At 38.8% G+C, this 18,916-nt stretch overlaps 1 protein-coding gene across 1 annotated transcript; it reads right to left on the bottom strand.

The window, feature by feature from the left end:
• Nucleotides 1-545: 545 nt before the first annotated feature.
• Nucleotides 546-18,482, bottom strand: ubald1a (UBA-like domain containing 1a). Its single transcript, XM_036573085.1, has 3 exons — nt 18,204-18,482; nt 17,562-17,621; nt 546-1,035 (listed from the first exon to the last, which is right to left on the bottom strand). The coding sequence occupies exons 1-3, from the start codon at nt 18,309-18,311 to the stop codon at nt 730-732; spliced, it is 474 nt and encodes a 157-aa protein (XP_036428978.1). The 5' UTR covers nt 18,312-18,482; the 3' UTR covers nt 546-729.
• Between the last annotated feature and the right edge of the window lie 434 nt (nt 18,483-18,916).

Raw genomic sequence — 18,916 nt, 5'->3', positions numbered from 1 at the left:
ATGCCCAATGTAAAATCCGGCTTTAAAAAATGTTCTGTATTCAACTAGTGAGATTCCCTGATTGGCTGAGGAAAGTCATGTGACCAGTGAGGTACAAAGAGTCCAGAGTCCCAGTATCCAATGTAGAAAAGAAAATGTCCTATCGACTTGCTGTTACTTGTGTGTGTAAACGCCACACACCACACACATGAACGCTTGTGATGAATACTATTCAGTTAAAAAACTGCAATAACATATCTCCAATCCTCATGCAACATCAATTCATGTAATGATCTGAGTACAGAAAAGACACCAGATGAAAAGCTTGAAAGAAAATATGACAAGAGTAGTTGCTGCCTTAGGGAATATGTGTCCATCTTTCACCAAATACCAGAAATAATCCTTGGGCATGACGATCATAGTCCCATTCATATTTATCTATTGAAGAAAAAAAAAATAGGAAAATTCAGTTGCTTTCTTTCTCAGTAATACAATGTGCGTTTCTCTGTTTTTTTCTTATTACCTTTCTGTTGGCTTTTCTCTACCTCACACTTCGGAATTGTCCATGTTGCTTGGTTTATTCTTGGTTGTGTTGCTCTATCCCTCCCATTACCTCTTAAAAGGTGGAAGAGTAAAGCGAGTTCCCCCCCTGCCCCCCTTTCCTGGTACTGTTTCCCCAACCCTCGCCTCACCCCTCCCCTTTCTACCCCCCACCCTGATCCACCCCTGGGGGCCATGCAGTCCAGCTCCTCATCTCTCGGCCTCCATGGCCACGCTGGCCTTCTGTTCGGCGGCTGCTTGTTGGTTGACGGCAGACGGCCAGCCCGGGGGTGGGTGGGCCTGTGTGGCCGGAGACCCCTGAGTCCATAGTCCCTGTTGGCCAGCCATGGGTGGTGTCATGCCCCAGCTGACAGGAGGTGGAGGAGGTGAGGTGGCCATAGAGGCCATGCTAGGGCTGCTGCTGTTGAAGCTTTCTGAGGCCTTGAGGCGGGAGAACATGGTGAGAGCATCGGGGAAGTTCGGGGGAGTTGCGGGCGTGTTTGCTGGAGTACACATCTGTAGGGGCGAAGAGACATGCAGTCAGACAATGGTTTTGTATTTTTTGGGTGCTGCATGACGTCCGGTGTACACCGGCCTTAAGGCTGCCATGATTATTTGACTGATCTGTAGCAATGTCCTTTCATTTTTAAAACTGGATTACAGTTAAAACTGTAGATATTTCTGCAAATTGAAGTTAGCATCATGTAGCTACTGAGTTTCTGTCTATGTTTAAGCATGACTTTGTGTTACTGAACATATTGTTCACATTCATCAACTTTTAGTTCAGGTCAAAAACACAAAACTCCAAAATTCTGAAAAGTAAATTAGACTTTTCGATGATCAAATTAGCTTGCTGCTAACATTATACATTCTTCGTCTGTGCTCTTTATTACATCTGGAACACTTAAGCATGTCTGAACAGAATGCAAAATTATAGACTAGAGGGTGGGGTTACTGTGAAGTACCACTTATAAAGGTACTAGTCTATCCAGGCTGCAGGCTTTTGTTAAAACAACACAACAGCTACAACAGCTATAGTCAAGCATGTAAGCAAGGTATCACTGCAAATATACGTACACACACACACACACACACACATACTGGGTACACATGCCCATCTAATATTTTTTGCATATTGCCTTGAAAATTCAAATAATAAGTTTGTCTGAAATGTCCATGCATCTATGGAATAGGATACCACGAAAAAAGAAAAGACTTTTAAAACAATAATATAAGGAGAAATAAAGGAGTTTTCTTAACCAAGCTGAGAGGGGTGAAACTACAGCACACGACTGTGCTCAGCTCAGCTATCCCTGATGATCACGGCAACATTCCCTCCCTTCCTACACTGTTCCCTCTGTTTGTTTGGACTGATGCTCTGCTAGCGGTACTATTTCCTGTTTCTGAGCTGTGCCCTGGCATGCTCCACCATGACACCACGTGACCCCTCCATTGTCCTCTTTGTTCCGGTTCTCCTCTCGCCACAAATCCCTCACTTACAGAGGTACACAACAGCCCTCATGGGAGCACCCTCACAATCCCACAATGCCTTGGGGCTGTAGAACATCATCATCAGCAGCAGCAGCAAAACAAACATCTACTTGTAGGTCGTTGCGAACGTCTGCTAAGCTGTTTATCGGTGCCAGCGTGCATACAATCACTTTGCTTTCCTCCAGATCCGTTCCAGTCATTGTTCCAGACATAAACGGTGCAAGTAAAAATAGAGACACATTGTGTGATACAGCTTTTTTGCGTTCTTTTGTTTTTTCACCCAGTAAAGTGTGCCTTCTCTGCTAAGGGCACTTGTCATTTGTGCGTTCCTCACACACTTCCTGGTGTCCCCTTACGCTGGCCCTGCATAGCTATGTGAAATGTCTCCATATTATCTTACTGCCAAGACCACATCTGCCTAGCTCAGTCACAGCCGTCACCCTGTGCCCCATCCTGTCAGCAAACTCAGCTCTCTCTGCCCACGGCACTTATCGACCCATCTGAAAGAGTATCGGCCCAAACAACCACAATCACCCCTTTGTTGACGGTCAAAAGTCTCGAATAGACCCCACTGCATGATCCTAAGTGCTATGCTGGATGCTGATTGGCTGGAGATGCATAAAGGAGTCCTGAATTTTTCAAAATCACGAAAATTACCATAATCGTCACTTTCTTGATGGTCAAAAGTCTCAAAAAATATATATAAATAAATAAATAAAGAAAATAAATAAAAATTATATAAAAATATAAAACAACATGATTTCCATGATCCTGAGCACTGTCCTGCATGCTGCTTAGCCAGGGATGCATTAAGGGCTTCAGAAGTTAAACAAGAAACAAAAAAAAACAAAACAAGGCTTCAAATGCCCCCATTTTATAGAGAAGGCAACATTTATTTAAAGCACTCAAATTGGGAACACAATTGTGTCAGCCAACACTGCAGGGAAGAGCTGGAGGTAACAGTTAGTGGCTCAACATAGCCTTCATACGAAGAGCAGAAGTGTATGGGGATCCTCCACTTTTCATATGGAATGAAAGACTCTTCTGAGGTGTGGTGTACATAAACACGCAGCAGCCCACAGCTGTGTTGCTATGGGAATATTTGGGTTGTGAGGATAGAGGACAGATCCCTTGATGAGAAAGGAGGTCAGAAAAAGACAAGGCCCACCGTGTTTGTGCTCCGTTACGGTTTATTAAATCATGTTTGGAAACATCAATCCTGCTCTCACTCCACGCTGCGGTAAACCATACTGTGTCCCAATGGTCTCCTGAACGGCTTTAGTATTGTAGCTTAAGACAAATTACATACATTTCCTGTGAAACCCGAGCTTTCTGCTGTTGATGTTCTGCTGTGGCTGAGTGGACAAGGAATTTGTAAACAAATGCCATCTTACTGCATCATTTTAAAACTGGAGGTCAGTGTGTGTTAACCTGCAACCAAACAAAATCACAGCAGACTCTCAACATTTCTACTGCGTGCAAGTCAAAGGAGCTGGTGTGGGATGTGAGTGTACAGCATCAAGGTCTATGTTTAAAATATCAATAAATGCTGAAATATCATGAAAACTCTTGCCCATATGAAAACTGGTATGTTTTCATATGGGCAAGATATGTATATATATATCTCAACTAGAGCTGGGCAATATGGCCAAAAACGTTATCACGATAAACAAAACGATAAACGTTCGATATCGATACATATCGCGATAAATGTCAAATCATTATTTCTTTCACGCTTGAAGGCTGATTTTGCTCTTGGGTGGTTAATTCTGGTTTTAAACTATCACTTATGGTCGGATCATGACAAACACTCGGCAAACAGTGGAACATTTCACAAATCTGTCTTGGGACAGTGGGAGAAAGTTTCTGAGCTGTTTTTATCAGCTGGAAAAGCAGAGCAGCATTTTTTGTAACAGTCATTATTTAAGTAAGAAAACTATTATTTTTAGCTGTCCGGTGACGAGTGCTTGGCTATCCAGTTACAAATACTAAACAAGTGGCCAACAACAGTGCTAAACTCTTTAGTTTCTCAACAACGTCAAGTCGGTTCAGTAGGTCACTGTCACTCCTACCACATCCATGTCAGAGCATATCACAGTATTCAGACACCAGCTAGCGACGACTGGATTTCTCTATGCTATCGTAGTAGTTTAAGGGGTGAACCGCAAAATATCTGACGTTCGCTGTGTAAAAGCATTATCTGCAGTGTGAATCTCTCGCACCAGTCAGAGTCCTCCTTTTAAGTATATTTAAACTGAAAGCGGTGATTTTGTGTCTTGTTTGATCTGCCGTATCATCAATTCACCGTGTTGTGCCGGAGCGCTGCTTCAATTAGCCAGCAGCTAAAAACAGCTAGCCTGGAAAGATTGCCCTCTCCCGCTCTCCAATGCCTCACAGCTTCCTCAGTTTACTTTCGTTTAAATCAGGGCTGTAACTAACATTAACCCACTTCTTTCTTTCACTTTCATTGCTCAAGAATTCACTAATACTAAAATATGACGGTTTGGCGCTGTAACATGGCGCTGCAGACGTGATTTAACACCGCTGAAGTTGTTAGGATGCATGGAAAGAGGTGAGTTCACCGTAGGACAGTACGTCACTTATCTCGTCACTCGGTCACAGGAGAACAGATCGCCGGTCGCTCCACTCAAACAGGGAATGTATAACTCCACGTTTCAGATGTTGCTAAAGTATATTTGGCGACCTTTTTTTACTCGTGGCCTCCTCCCTCTCTAATCAAGTCGAAAAACTCGGAAGTGCGCCCTCTCCTGGCAACAACAGAGTAGTGTCGCTTTCCTTGCAGTAGAAAACGCCACCAGGGCTTTCGCTAAAACGTGGAAGTGTGAGAATGGTCTATTATATCGAAATTATATCGAACCTGTCTTATCGCTCTATCGAGGAAAAGTTATATCGCGATACTTATCGTTATCGTTTTATCGCCCAGCCCTAATCTCAACCTACTTAAACACAGGGCAAGTCAGAACAAAAGGCAAGATCTTAAACATGCACTGTAATACTAAACATAAGAGCTCATAATTGCATGTTTGCTTGTGGTATGTTTTAGCAGAAGGTGTGTCTTTGAGTTAGAGGTCTGCACCCCACTCCTGTCCACAATCGAATCGTTTGGCGCCGCACAGTTCCGCCAAGGCGAACGGACATCCAATTTTTGACACAGTCTAACTGACAAATGCATTATTCTCTGCTGAAATAACAGAGCAGTCATGGTCATCAGGCTCACTGTGAAATAACGTCACCATAAACCATTTCTTCCCAGTAAACACAAAGCCAGAATTAAACCACAGAATGGTTATGTTTGGTATTTTGCTAGGCTTGGCAGCCGTGGCTGTTAGACTGAAGGCTCCGCCATCTCTGTAAGCTACAAGAAATTTTATGTCATTCATGTGATCGGTTGCTTAGCAACTCTTAGAATGACTTTACTCATTTTAATTGTTTTAATGTTATCATTTTATATTGCTCATGTGTATGATTTAGTGATTGTTCTACTTTAATTAGGCTATTTATTAATTTGCAAGATTTCTCTTAATGCATGGTTACCCACTCAAATCAAGACTGGAGCTTTAGAACACAGATTAGAGTGCAGAATGCTTACGCTTACAAATTGAAAATAACAAACATTAATAAATAAATAAATAAATAAATAAAATAAAAACCACAATGAATTTTACTTATTGATTCCATGCCTGTTATTGAAAATTACTGCTAAAATTGATAAGTGGTTCCAGCATATTCTCTACCTAGACAAAAAATACTTTTGTACTTTTTAAAAAATGTTTTAAATGTTTTCCTTTTTTTTAATGAGGATTAAAAGGAACACAATAAACCTTTGGCATCATCCTGAAAAAAAACTACAAACTACTAAAGGCAGGTTTAAACTAAATGATTTTCCCAAGATAATGCTGTCATAGTCAAAAATCATCTATCATGAAAGAATTTTTTTTGGCATGGATTAAAATCATTTGTCTTGGAACACTTAATGAGACAAAACTCTGACTGTTCAAAATTCTGGGAATATGCAACTACAAATAGATGGCCAGAGAGATGGTGAAATGCAAATGAAAGAAAAACATGCCTTGTAATCATAACATTGCTATTATTATGCTGAGGGCTTATTTTTGTTTGCATGGGCTATTTTTCAAAAAAAAAAACAAAACAGAAGTCTTACTATCTCCAGAGAATCTATATCATATACTGTGACTTGCAGAAAACATGAAGAAAACTGATTTGCCACAGAACAGAGCCAAGATTTTCTTTGCAGTATCACATACAGTATGACATACAGCAAACAGTTCAGAGTGCAGTTATTTTGCATTCTACAACAGGCTTAAGTGAACTGATTGTGACCCAGTTGAACCCCTTAGATGGCCAGGACCTACCAGGAGGTCCAGACTTCCATTCCTCACTCCTATAACAGTTTGCACTGTTTTCTATACATGTAATACACATTCGTTTTTAATAAGACTGGGAACAAAAAACATGTTGTATGTCTAATGTGTTGTTTTGTGGTGTGTTACTTGTGATGCTTGTATTGTGATACGGATTGTATTTAGAAGTCGTTGCCAATACCAGCCCTGGCGCCTTCATTCTGCTGCAGCCTGTCATGTCCACACTTGCATGGCAATGAGAAGGAGCACTTACATCCTCATTGCCATTTACAGTTTTACCAGTTTGCATGACTAGTTGGCTCTATAAACCAGCACGAATGGGATTTATTATTTATTATGCAAGCTTTCGACAAATGTCCCTCCTTACCACTATTAACTTGAACTTACAAAGAACAGAAAATGGCTTTCAGAGCCCTTACTGCTTAGAGGAGGATGTATTTCATCGAGGCTCACGCACAACCATGAAACAAGAGGATTGAATCACTGTTTTATGTTCATTCTTTCTCACATGTTCTCGCTCTGTCTTGCTCAAACACACACACACACACACACACACACACACACACACACACACACACACACACACACACACAGTCTGCCCGAGGGTTAGGATGACGATGGAGAGCGAATACTACAGGGGCCTTGTAGTTAATGTGATGAGGTTTCTCATAGAATAATTTATAGTGTACTGTAACATTTCACCATAATGCAAGAACCTTAAGGTGCCAACATTCTAAATTTTCTTGCACAAACCAGTAACCAAAAGGTTAGGACAGTATGTGAAATGCAAATAAAAATATAGAGCAGATTTGGGAAAACAAAACAGAAAAAAATAACACTTTCACCTGTATTTAAACAAAAACAGTAGAAACTACATCAGCTACATTTTTTTGTAAATATGAACACATTCTGAAATTGATGCCTGCAACATGTTCCAAAAAAAGTTTAGAAAGTGGCAATTTAAGATTAGGAATGTTGTAAAACTGAGAAAAAGAAAAAGAAATAAAAAAGTGGCATAATCATGCTTGGGTATGAAAAGAACATCCAGGAAAGGTCTAGTCCTTCATTACCAAGGATGGTTAGAGGCTCACCAAAAAAATGCACCAGTATATAATCTAACAGTTTAAGAACAACATTGCTCAACAAGAAATTGCAAGGTATTTCACCATGTACAATGCATACTATTATCAGAAGATCAAAGGAATCTAGAGAAATCTGTCTGTAAAGGGCAAAGCCAAAGACCACAACCAAGTGACCGTGACCTTCAAAAATCAGCATGCCTCTATGGTAAAACTCGCCACATGGGCTCAGGAATACTTTGACAAAACACTGTTAATAGACACCATTCATCAGTATTGTGGTTTGACGAGTAAACTTTTCAGATTGTTTACAGAAATAATGGATGTTGTGTTCTACGAGCCAAAGAAGAAAAGATACATCTAGATTGTTACCAGCGTAAAGTTAACTAAAATGAATGAATGAATAAATAAAGTTCATAAGGTAAACAATTCAACAGTTTTTGTACTGTTCTCGATTTAATACAGGTCAAACAGAATTTTGTAATTACTGCTTTGTTTCTTGTTTGTATTTCACATACTGTCCCAACTAAAGGTCACTCATAACATTTGTGTGGTGTTATGTACCAAATACAGTCATTTTCTAATTTATCCCTTTATCCCTAATTTAAACAGGCTGTTTTTGTTACTGTACTGTTCCTTTTGTTGCTGTACTATCAACTGATTTATGTAAATGATCTCTGTTCTGACTGGCTGCCCTGTATTGCGCCTTAGGTAGTCAAGGCTAAAATATACAGAACAAACTTATATGTTTAGATTGAAATCCTCACAGACATTGGAAAAAAATAAACATCAGCTATTGCTTTCTTTGGAAAGCTGCTATAATTGTTTTCCCCATATCCTCCACTCTAATAACTCTGTTACAGACTGCAGTACCAACACTCCTTATCACTAAAATAAATGGGTGAGCTAAACTGCTCTAGGCTGAATGGGTGCTCATACGTAAATGACCATGACATCTGCCGGGCCGAGGGACGCACTTTATCACACATTACAACCATGATGACTTCAAAATGGATTGTTTTTACAGCTTAGCTTCCATGTATGGACTCTATGAACTGGGGAGTGAGTGGTATATTTTGAGATATTAACAACGTTTCTATAGCACCTCAAACTCTTATTTCAAGAAAGAAGGGAAATTTCGTTTGTCTATGATATGGGCCCTTTAAGTCCAAAAGCATTGTCTAAAGCCACTGAGCTCCAGCTCTGTTTGAGGGAACAGTTTGTCAGTGAGTGAAGAAGAGAGTGATAGTCTGACAGGAACATACTGCAGAGAGACGGGAATAGCACAGTGCAGACAGAGACTGGTGGGTGGAGAGTTTGAATCTGGTAATTAATTTTAAGGTGCAAAACAATCATTTGCTCAGAAGTAATGACGTTTAAAAAATGTATACCACATATGTTATTAGACCAGAAAAAAAACATTAAATCTCCTGACTGTCTCTGTGTTTTTTTTTTATATATTTTCAAGAATTTACTGACATTGTGGGAAAAATACAGGCCAGCATACCACACAAGAAAAAAACTTTGCAAAGTGCTTTTTACTAAAAGCTTCATGATTCATTTTTTAAAACTGGAAGGGTTCAACAGTTTCTTTTTGGTTACTGAAGTTAGAGTTAGTCTCACTGCATGTGCCCACTGCACACAAATTCCCATTTATTTTCGAAAGGAAGATGCAAAAAATGCATGAGGTATTTCAACTTTATGCAAATGACATGTGGCAGCCACACAGCACTGACCAGTCAGGCAAAAGCAACTTTCCACTGTCCGATGTGCCTACCAGAGCTGGGCAAAATACTGTGAAAAAGAAGTAATGGCTGAATATTGAACACAATCTCCTAAATATATTCATACAATGCATTCCATTACAATACATAACAAAGCATCATATTCAGAATATATTTACAATACATATTGATTAGACAGATGGGAAAGACGTTGTTTTTATTTCATTTACACTGTTCCTTGCTGGCAGTTTTCTCTGTGTAATTCGCCTGTTGATATGTTTAATGAATGCTCTGCTTATCATTTGTATGAAGTTGCACTCATCACCTGTTCCACTGCTGCTTTCATAATCCTCTGAGGAGGAGTCCAGTTAGACACAGATACCAGGTCATTCATCCCTCAGTCATCCCTCAAAAGAGTTAAACAAAGCAGACTGATAATTGGTTAATCACTTTGATTTTTTCCAGTCTACACAGCTTTAGTAAAGCTTAGTAACACAGAGATTAATAACTGATTATCATATTGATTTACCAGTCTACTCAGGCTTTAGCACGGATAACAAAGTTTACAAAGACGCTCTTTGTCAGTTCTCTTTTTAGAGTGTGCCTAACGGACAGTGTGTGAACTTTGAAAAAACTAATAAACAAACTTATGTTTTTTTTTAATTTATTAATATCTTTATTTATTATATTTCATTCAGCGGGTAAGAATTCTTAAAGTATTCTTCCAAAAATGTAAAAAGTAACTGTATTCTGGACACTGCCTTTATGAATGTAACTTAGACTGAATACAGACACTTCATTTCTGTATTTTGAATACGTATTCCCAAGACTTAATATTTCATTACATTCCTGCCATGGAGCCTACATAGTTCAATCTGGATAACATAGACATAAAGTTATTAACAGCTCTGTCTGGGTTTCCTAGGTTCTGTACGATCATTGTCCGTGTTCCGTCAATGGTGGTTTAGACAGTTATAGCAGGCTAATACATATCTTTTTTAGGTATACTGAGCTTGAGAAGAGAATTTATTTGAAATTTACTTGAAATCCACAACTGACTGACAGGTTCATTCACATTCTGTGTTGTAGACAGACACCCCTCAAGTAGCAAGGCGCTGGTGAAAGAATGCAGGGGACGTATTGTTTTTGCGCATATATATATATATATATATGTTAGGGGTGGGAATCTCTAGGCACCTCACAATTCGATTCGATTATGATTCAGAGGGTTGTGACGATTATCGATGCATCTTTTTTTTCTATACAGGACTTTTTCTTTTTTCTGTCTGAGGACTTGGTAGTTTTAAAGCAAAGTACTTGTAATGATCCGTAATGCATTTGTTTCCAATATCTTTTATTAATAAATCAAATGGAAGTGATGTGGCAAGTGAACTAGAAGGCTCTCATTTACTGCTTTTGTTTGGAGCACATGAGACACTAGCTGCCACTCATCTGTGATAAAATGTGCTGTTATGCTGACATAAGATCCTGTGGCAATGGATGTCCACGCGGCACGTTACAGCTGTCCCACCGTTTTCTTCAGTGATTTTATAACCTCGGTTTTGGTCTTGTTGTAGAGAGTGGGGGACTGCTGTGTCAGTAAAATATCTTCGAGACGGGACGTGTGCAACATAGCACAAAAGCCCTGTTTGGCAAAGACTGAGAACTGGTGTGCAGACTGCAGGTCACATAATAATGCAGTCTTGCCTAGCTAGTAGCTAACGAAAAGGCAAATAGACAGATTTAAGACGAACATTTGGAGACGAATGGACTTATTCGCATTTATAAGCAGCGCAGTTGGTTTCCTGATACGTTAAATCTGCAACGAGAGACTGTCAAACGCTAAACAGTTGCAAAGATGAAGTCAGCTTCTCTTTCCAATTCTCCCGGTCCACCTCCCGGTGGAACTGGAAAATTCAAACAAGAAGCTGGAGAATAAGAAGCGACTTCAGCCTCGTAAAACAGTCGACCGTTGAGAGACATTTTACAAGAAACTATTCGACTTTTGAGCAAAAGTGTCCTGGCGGAAATGGGAGGGAAGCGGCTATAGCTAAAGCTTAAAGCAGAGCAAATTAAGTCTGTGTTTTCGTTTATATATTTTAGCCTATACTAGGAAATTAGCACATACTGAGACATATTGGACATAAAATGTTGTGACTCCCAAGGTGGTTTGATTTTTGTTGAAAGGACAAAATGGCTCTTCTTAAGATTTGGGTTGTGACTCCTGATCTAACCTGGCTTTTAATGCAGAGGGTACTGGTCGGATTTCTCGCTCATCCAGTAGTATTTTTGTTATGTGCCGCCACAAACTGTTCCCCACTTCCAAGTTCCACCTTTTGCGTTCCGTCAGCATTACGTTATAAATTAAAATTTAGAAAAACGATTCTTGACGTTTGTGAATTGATTCAGAATCGTTTTCGGATTTCGGTTTTATTCATGTAAAACCAATTTTGATGATTCCTTAATGACTGTAACGACTGAGAAAGCTGTATAACACCGAGAAAATCGAGAAATTACAATATACTTAATAGGCCTTCTGGTGTACAATATTTCAATCAACACTAAATAAGTTATTATTGAATAAAATAACAAAATAAATAATCAATATCACAAGTGATTAAAAAATTTTGCACATTGGTATCTATATAATGCAATGTACGCATAACCCCATACTCTGACAAGGTATAAAAAAAACAAAAAAAAAAAAAACAAATGAGTGTGTGTCCTTGCACATGTAGGTAAAAGATCTCTTGGTGCACGGCTTGATTATTAACCTGGCTGTTGACGCACCACAGGAGACTTCAGAGCAAAACAATAGTAGTTATTGTATCTATAAGCTTGTTTGGTTTTCTAAATGGACAGTCGAAAAAATAATCAGCCAGTACTTATATCTAAAGCAAAGAAAATGTTATATTGGTACAAGCTAATGGTGGCATCAGTCAGACCCAGAATTGTGCAGTGCTTGTTAGACCATATTAAAATCCCCAAGTTTAACACAAAGCGTTTAGGTCAAGAGTCAGCACTGCATGGTCTTTAATAAAACTATACAAATTTCAGAGGTTTTAGTACTTAGATGTGATTTTATTTTCAAGTACCCAGATACAGTTGTATGCATGAGTTTGGCCACCCCGGACCAAATTACAAAACAAACACAACCTCTGCAGCAGATTGAATGAATGAATGAATGAATGAATGAATAAAACATACATACAAACATACAAGCAACTTTTTTGCAAAACATTAATGCATAGTTACTTCATATTTGATGAACTTCCAAAATAGAAAATACAAAATAGTCATTGTGGATTGTGCTAATTACTTTCAGAATTCGCTGATATATAGTGGAATCCATTCATGCATCTACTCGTGCAATGCTTCCTGTGCCACTTGCTGCCACACACCCCCTGAGTATAACAGACCAACCCCCATGCTAAACAGTTGGTAAGGTATTCTTTTAATCAAATGCAGCTCATTTTTTTTCTACAAATGTACCTTTAGTGATTGTGGCCAAAGAGTTGAATGTATTACGCTCTGGAATTGTCACGAAGGCTTTATGACTTAAGATCTGAAACTTCACAATTTACTATCCATGTACACAGTTGAAATGTTTTCACATTGTAAACGGTGGCAACTGGAGTTTTCAAATGGTGTAATAAAAACAAAACAAAACAAAAAAAAAAACAAATAATGAATAAACTGAATTGATAAATTGAATTGATAGGATTGAACGTGCCACATTCAAAATGTCACAGAATAATGGGCCAGTTTAGAAACCCTGATGAGCACTCTCTGGTCTAGGTCACATAAAACACGCAGCAGAAATGTTTGTGTGTTACACACCGCTACTTGTTCACACATCTGCTCTTCGCACACTCGGCCTCTCCGGCAGCCAAACCATCCACCACCGAGTTCCCCGTGTTCCGGGAAGCTGTTCTACTAGAAACACACACGCTCACACACGCAGGCCAAACCACTTCAGATGTGGCTCTGGCTCTGCCTGGCACACTTACCGAAAGAAGGCCATACTCAATGCCACTCCAGGGACGCATGCCCGAATGTATTGCATGGTCTATAATAAAGCCATTCAAATTTCTGAGGTTTTAGTCCTTACATGTGATTTGATTTTCGATTATTTAAATAGCCAAAACATCCAAAAATAAAACGTCTTAGTTCCAAAAGTAATTTACAATGTGCTTAAACAGTGACCATGTATAAATGCATACATGTGTATAGAGCTGCTGTCACACACTTATCCTTTTTACACCATTTGAAAATGCTACTTGCCTTTAAATGGATGAAGAGACCAATAGAAATGTCACAAAATAACTTCTAAATAAATGTTATTACATTAAAGTAAATTAAGAACACCTTTCCTTATCCTTTAAAAATACCATTTCATAGACTTTTTTAACAGCGATGGTACACATATTGCTGTAAAGATGCCAAGTACTTTGCCTATGATACTGCCATAACAGAAACTATTTCTAGCAGTAATTCTACACTTCAACATGTACTTGACGTATTTTGCACTAATGCATCACGCACTCTAGTTTTTCCATTTTCCCCAATTGCCAGCCTCTACGAGACAAAGCAACAAATGTCCTCTTTCTTACATTAATAAAACAAAATATCCATGGTCAGGGAGATAATAGGCCAAATTATTACTCCGAACTCTGCTCCACACCATGCTTTAGGTTAGGTTTATACTAGACTAGGGCCCTAAACAGCCCAATTCTGACCTTGTGTGTCATTTGTTTCTATGAACTCCAGCTCCTGCTTTGGCCACACCCAGAAACAAACCACATGTTTAAAGTTACGAGAACCTTCACCCCCCTTCCTTTCCATCCTCGATTTCTTTACTCAGCCTGCCAGGAACACAGTCTTTTAACCTTTTTTTATTGTCTTTTTGTGTTTTTTAATTCAATTTAACAAGAGACTAAATACCCTTGAGCCTTTAGCATTTTTTCAGTGAATAGTTAGTAGCTTGCAGATCGCTGTAGCATTATGTTAAGAATGCCTCTTCAGTATGTTTCAGTATTAATCTAAGTGTGTAAAACTGCAAATAAGAATGTATGATCTCTTTAGACTCCCTGTCCTCAATGACTGATAGACAAACCAAATTAATCAGTGCCTTAATACACTGTTTTTTCTTTTACTACTTATTTTTAAAACCCACAGAAATCTAACTTAAAATGCTTTCATACATATTTAATAGCTCTAATATTCCAAATCTACTAATAAACTATAAACTATTGTAATAGTACAATGTCACTAACTTCTTGAACCCTGTCTATCATGAAAGACTGACATTCTTTTAATTATGCCATTTAATGCAGTTGCATTGTTTGAACACCAACATTTGCAAACGACCAATCATCACCAATCAACAACTCCCTCCAACACTCCTCCTGCCTCCCATTATCATGTGTCATTAGTAGGTAGTGCAACAACACAATTACAATTCAAAACAGTGAGAAATCGTGCACCCAGTATCAGGTTGAATCATGGGCTGAGTGTACTGTTACACCTCTACTTATTATTAAGTAATTGATATAAATTATTTACTTTTACTATGAAAGTAGTATTTCATTTATATAAATATGGGAGTGATAAAGTGAAGTGTGGGCCATTAGAGTTCAAAGGGTTAATGTAGGTAAAATTGTGCACAATGTACTAGGAAAAAGAGACATAAAAATCACAGTATAACAGAAAGCATCTACGGTGCCTTCACATTTTGTGCCGATTTGCATATTCATTGTTAATTTCACACGAAATTTTATTTTTAGTGAGAGCTCTTAACTGTGTGACCATATCGCCATAATACTATGGTCAATAATGTTCATTGTATTTATAAGGGTGACAAGGACATTTGAATCTTCAACCCCGGTCTCAAAACCTTAACTTAATGGTGTAATGGTGGTGGGCCGTGAGTTGCTATGACCAGCAATGGACACACCACACCTTCATCTTTTCAGTGCTCTATAATCTCCCGGCATGCAACTCAATTCATGCAGTAATCCAAATCTAAAGCAGTAATGAACTAGTCACTATTCTTAAGAGCAAAATGAACAAAGACTAAAGATGTTTAGTTTTGCTAGCCATTGAGCTTATTGAAGAGTAGCAATGCTCTTGCTTTCCCCATCATAAAATATTGTCCTTAAAATTCATTTTTGAAGAAAATCTCTCAAAGCTCCACTTTACAAGCATTTGTAAGTTAGTAAGTTCCTCTAATCTGATTTTTTTTTGGCACTCATTGTGAGTACTTTTTTCATTAGTACTTTCAGCCCCTTCACAGCTTCATAAAATATAGTGTAATGTTAAAGAGCACCATGGTATATCTACAATACTGCAAATTCTCTTTCATGCACTTAAGGCCAAAGTGACTTCAGGGACCACTTGCTGCCTCAGTTCTGTCAATCAGAAAAAGTGTGTCAGTGCTGCAGAAATTCTGGAGCAAAGTGGATTAAGACTGTATAGCTAAGCAACACTGATAAGCTGGAGGGGGTTGGCTACCATGCAGCAACCGCAGGCCTATGCTTCAACTGAACACAGCCAAATTGTACAATGCTGGACAATCTGTTCTGCATTTAGCTTTGAATGAGGGTCTACAGATGCCCTTAGATACTGGATGTCAACAGCTTAATAAAGGCTTCTTTGAAAAAGGCCTCAGACCTAGAACAGCCCATATGCTGAGTAAAGCTAATCAAAGCTGTTGTAACACTTACTAAGGAAATTACTTTCTGAAAGATTGTGGCATAAAACCAAAGGGCGGTCTTCAAACACTGATTTATGAGCACCCCTTACTGTATAAAAAAATGTAACAGACTGAAAGGATTTAATGGAACAGCTTTAGAATGTGTTTTTAGGCCAGTATAAGAATGTTTTAGTACTGTATAAGACAAAACATGTTTATATGGATTAAGAATAAAGAGAAATGTTCAATTAACAAAAGATTTGATTTAAAATTAGGATGCACCAATATGGGAAATCTGGGCTGATGCTGATATTTTTCATGTACATATCTGCTGATGCCGATATACAAACATCTATGTACACACACAAAGTGGGATCAGATACACCTGGATTAACACTATGGAGAAATATAGCACATATTTGTAAGGTTACATGTATAATCAATATAATTAGTAAAATTCATAAAATGCAGGTATTTTAGCACTGTACCTAAGCATCACTCTTCTGGAATACAGTAAATGCATTATCAAATATAAGTGTGAATTATCTGTCAAATCAAAAGACCAGAGTACACAGAGTAGACCAGAGTAGACAGGACAAACAGGAACATTCTAATGTTTGTAGTTATCCGTAGAATGTTAAGAAAAGAACTTGAAAGTAAAATGAACTAGAGTGAATAGGAAGAGAACATGTTCTACAATCAAATATGAGTATAGCACACCAACCAAATGTTTGTATTTGTTTGTGTTTAGTTCATTTTACTTCTGAACATTGTAAAGACAAATGCAAACATTAGAATGTTTGTGTTTATTCCGTTAATGTACTCTGGCCGTCTGATTTGATGGACAATCCACGTTAATGAAGCATTAACGTCCTAATGCCGATACATTTTCAAAAAACAATGATCAGCCAATACCAATATGCTTCCAAAGTCATTGTGCATCCCTATTTAAAATAACTGACAGTACAAAACAATCAATTAGCTATATATAACAGTAAATGAAATACTAGTAGGAGTGTATCACAATGGCCAGCTACAAAAGGGCACCACCATTTGCAATGTCCTGAGAGTGAGATGTTCGAGAACCCAGATGAATGATACAGTGACTCTAAACAAAGACTGTGTGTGCTGCCTCAGTGGACGTGTGGTCTGCAAAGGCAACACACTGATGAGCTGTGAATAAAATGAATGCTGACCATCCGCACATGGAACCAGGACCACCCTCCAAAACATAAACACTGGTCAATTCTGTGCAGCATTTAACGTTAATGTTTCCTTTAACTAAATGGTAAGCTAAAACTGATCACAGAGCTATATCACGCAAACATTAAACTAGGTGACAAATCGTAGAATTTATAACACGAGTCTACACGAGAGCACGATTTCATTTCACTGACGCTGCTGCTGTCCACTACAGTAACAGCAGTATGAACAGGGCCGACTGTGTTTATTTCTGGAAGCCCCTTGTCTCCGCAACATGGCCGACATATACACTGTTATTGTTACTTCGATAGGACTCTTTCTCCTTACTCAAGCCGTGACAAAATGAAAATCCCACAAGGCTAATGGGAAACCATTTTGAGACAGGCGATCTGCTAAAATGAACTATAAAAACAAAGCACTCGTAGTACAGTTGAGCCTCTGTACTCACCATTTGATGGTGGTGACCGTAAGGAATATTAGTCTCTTGAAAAAAGGCACTGAGGGCTGTCTGTAACGAGAAAGCACAATGTAATGTTAAACAAAATTTCTATATGCTATGAAAAGCATAATATTCAGCTTAATTTGCATTACTCAAGCCAACCGAAGTTTTCATATAACGTTAGATATGTTTGTAATTCTTCATGGAGCACAGCACTGTCTTAAATCATAGCAGCCTAAATAAAGTAAAACAAAACGCCAACACATTTGTTATGGCGTTAGTAAGGAGCTGTTTGCTGGTCCAAGTAACGTTAATCTGTGAGAGAAAGAGAGAGACCACGACGTCCGTTTTTATTGCATAATAGCACAGCAAGCTAGAACAGTGTGTCACGGGGAAGGATTATAGTATTTAATCTAGAGTAAACTTAAACTGGATAGTAGCCAGTGCAGACTATTCTCGTTGTGGTATACTATTGCTACGTGCATTGCCTCTTATTGACGACAAAACAAATGAAAATAAAGCAAACAGGTAACGTTAGACAAAACGAGAGTTTGATATTCCGGCTTGGTTTCCGTGGCAGCGAGGGCCACCAGCGCTAAAATGTTAAACATAGTATAAACATTACGGGCAAAACCAAACCAGCTTTCTCACCTCAAACTGCCAATGTGCCGCTTGCAAAAGCTGCTTCGCCTGATCTGCCGCACATCCAGCTGTCAGGACGAACTGGTTTATCATCACTTGATGTTTAAGTTCATCCATGTCTGCCGGAGTTTATGTCCGAGCCGCGGGCAGCACTGTTTTTGCCTGGGATGCAATTTTTTAGAGATTGTATTTCTCCCTTTTCTCTTTCAGTCGTCCACCATTACAGCCGGCTGAGCAAACACAAATATTTACTGTAGGGAACCTAGTGTCCTGAGCGCCCTCTGATTGACACAGCTGAGCGGCCAATAGCAGCACATTAGAGGTGGTGGGAAATGTATGCCGCATAATCCCTTTTTTTGTTATGCTGGTGACGGAACTGACTAACTCTAAATTAGTCCATTCATCCCGAATGTGTGTCTTGATATATGAGTGCAATTTAACTAGAGAGATATACACGATCACGATTTTACATTTCGAGCAGGCAGGCAAAATGTACGTTTCAGCTCCACGTTATTACTCTTCCGAACTACATTTCCCGTCGACCCACGCTTTGTTTGTAAAGTCCTGGAAGGCAGAGTTTTATGAATGACGGCCGCTCCCATCCAATTCCCGTCCGAGTCACGCCGCTACCTCGCCAAATATGGTAAACAAATCTTCCAACACCAATTGAATTGCGTTGAGAAACATAAAAGTCCAAAGGCACCATTAGACGTACTTTAAAG

Source organism: Colossoma macropomum, unplaced genomic scaffold (assembly GCF_904425465.1).
Source record: "Colossoma macropomum unplaced genomic scaffold, Colossoma_macropomum, whole genome shotgun sequence".
Lineage (NCBI taxonomy): Eukaryota > Metazoa > Chordata > Actinopteri > Characiformes > Serrasalmidae > Colossoma > Colossoma macropomum.
This window is presented reverse-complemented; position numbering and strand designations above follow the sequence as displayed.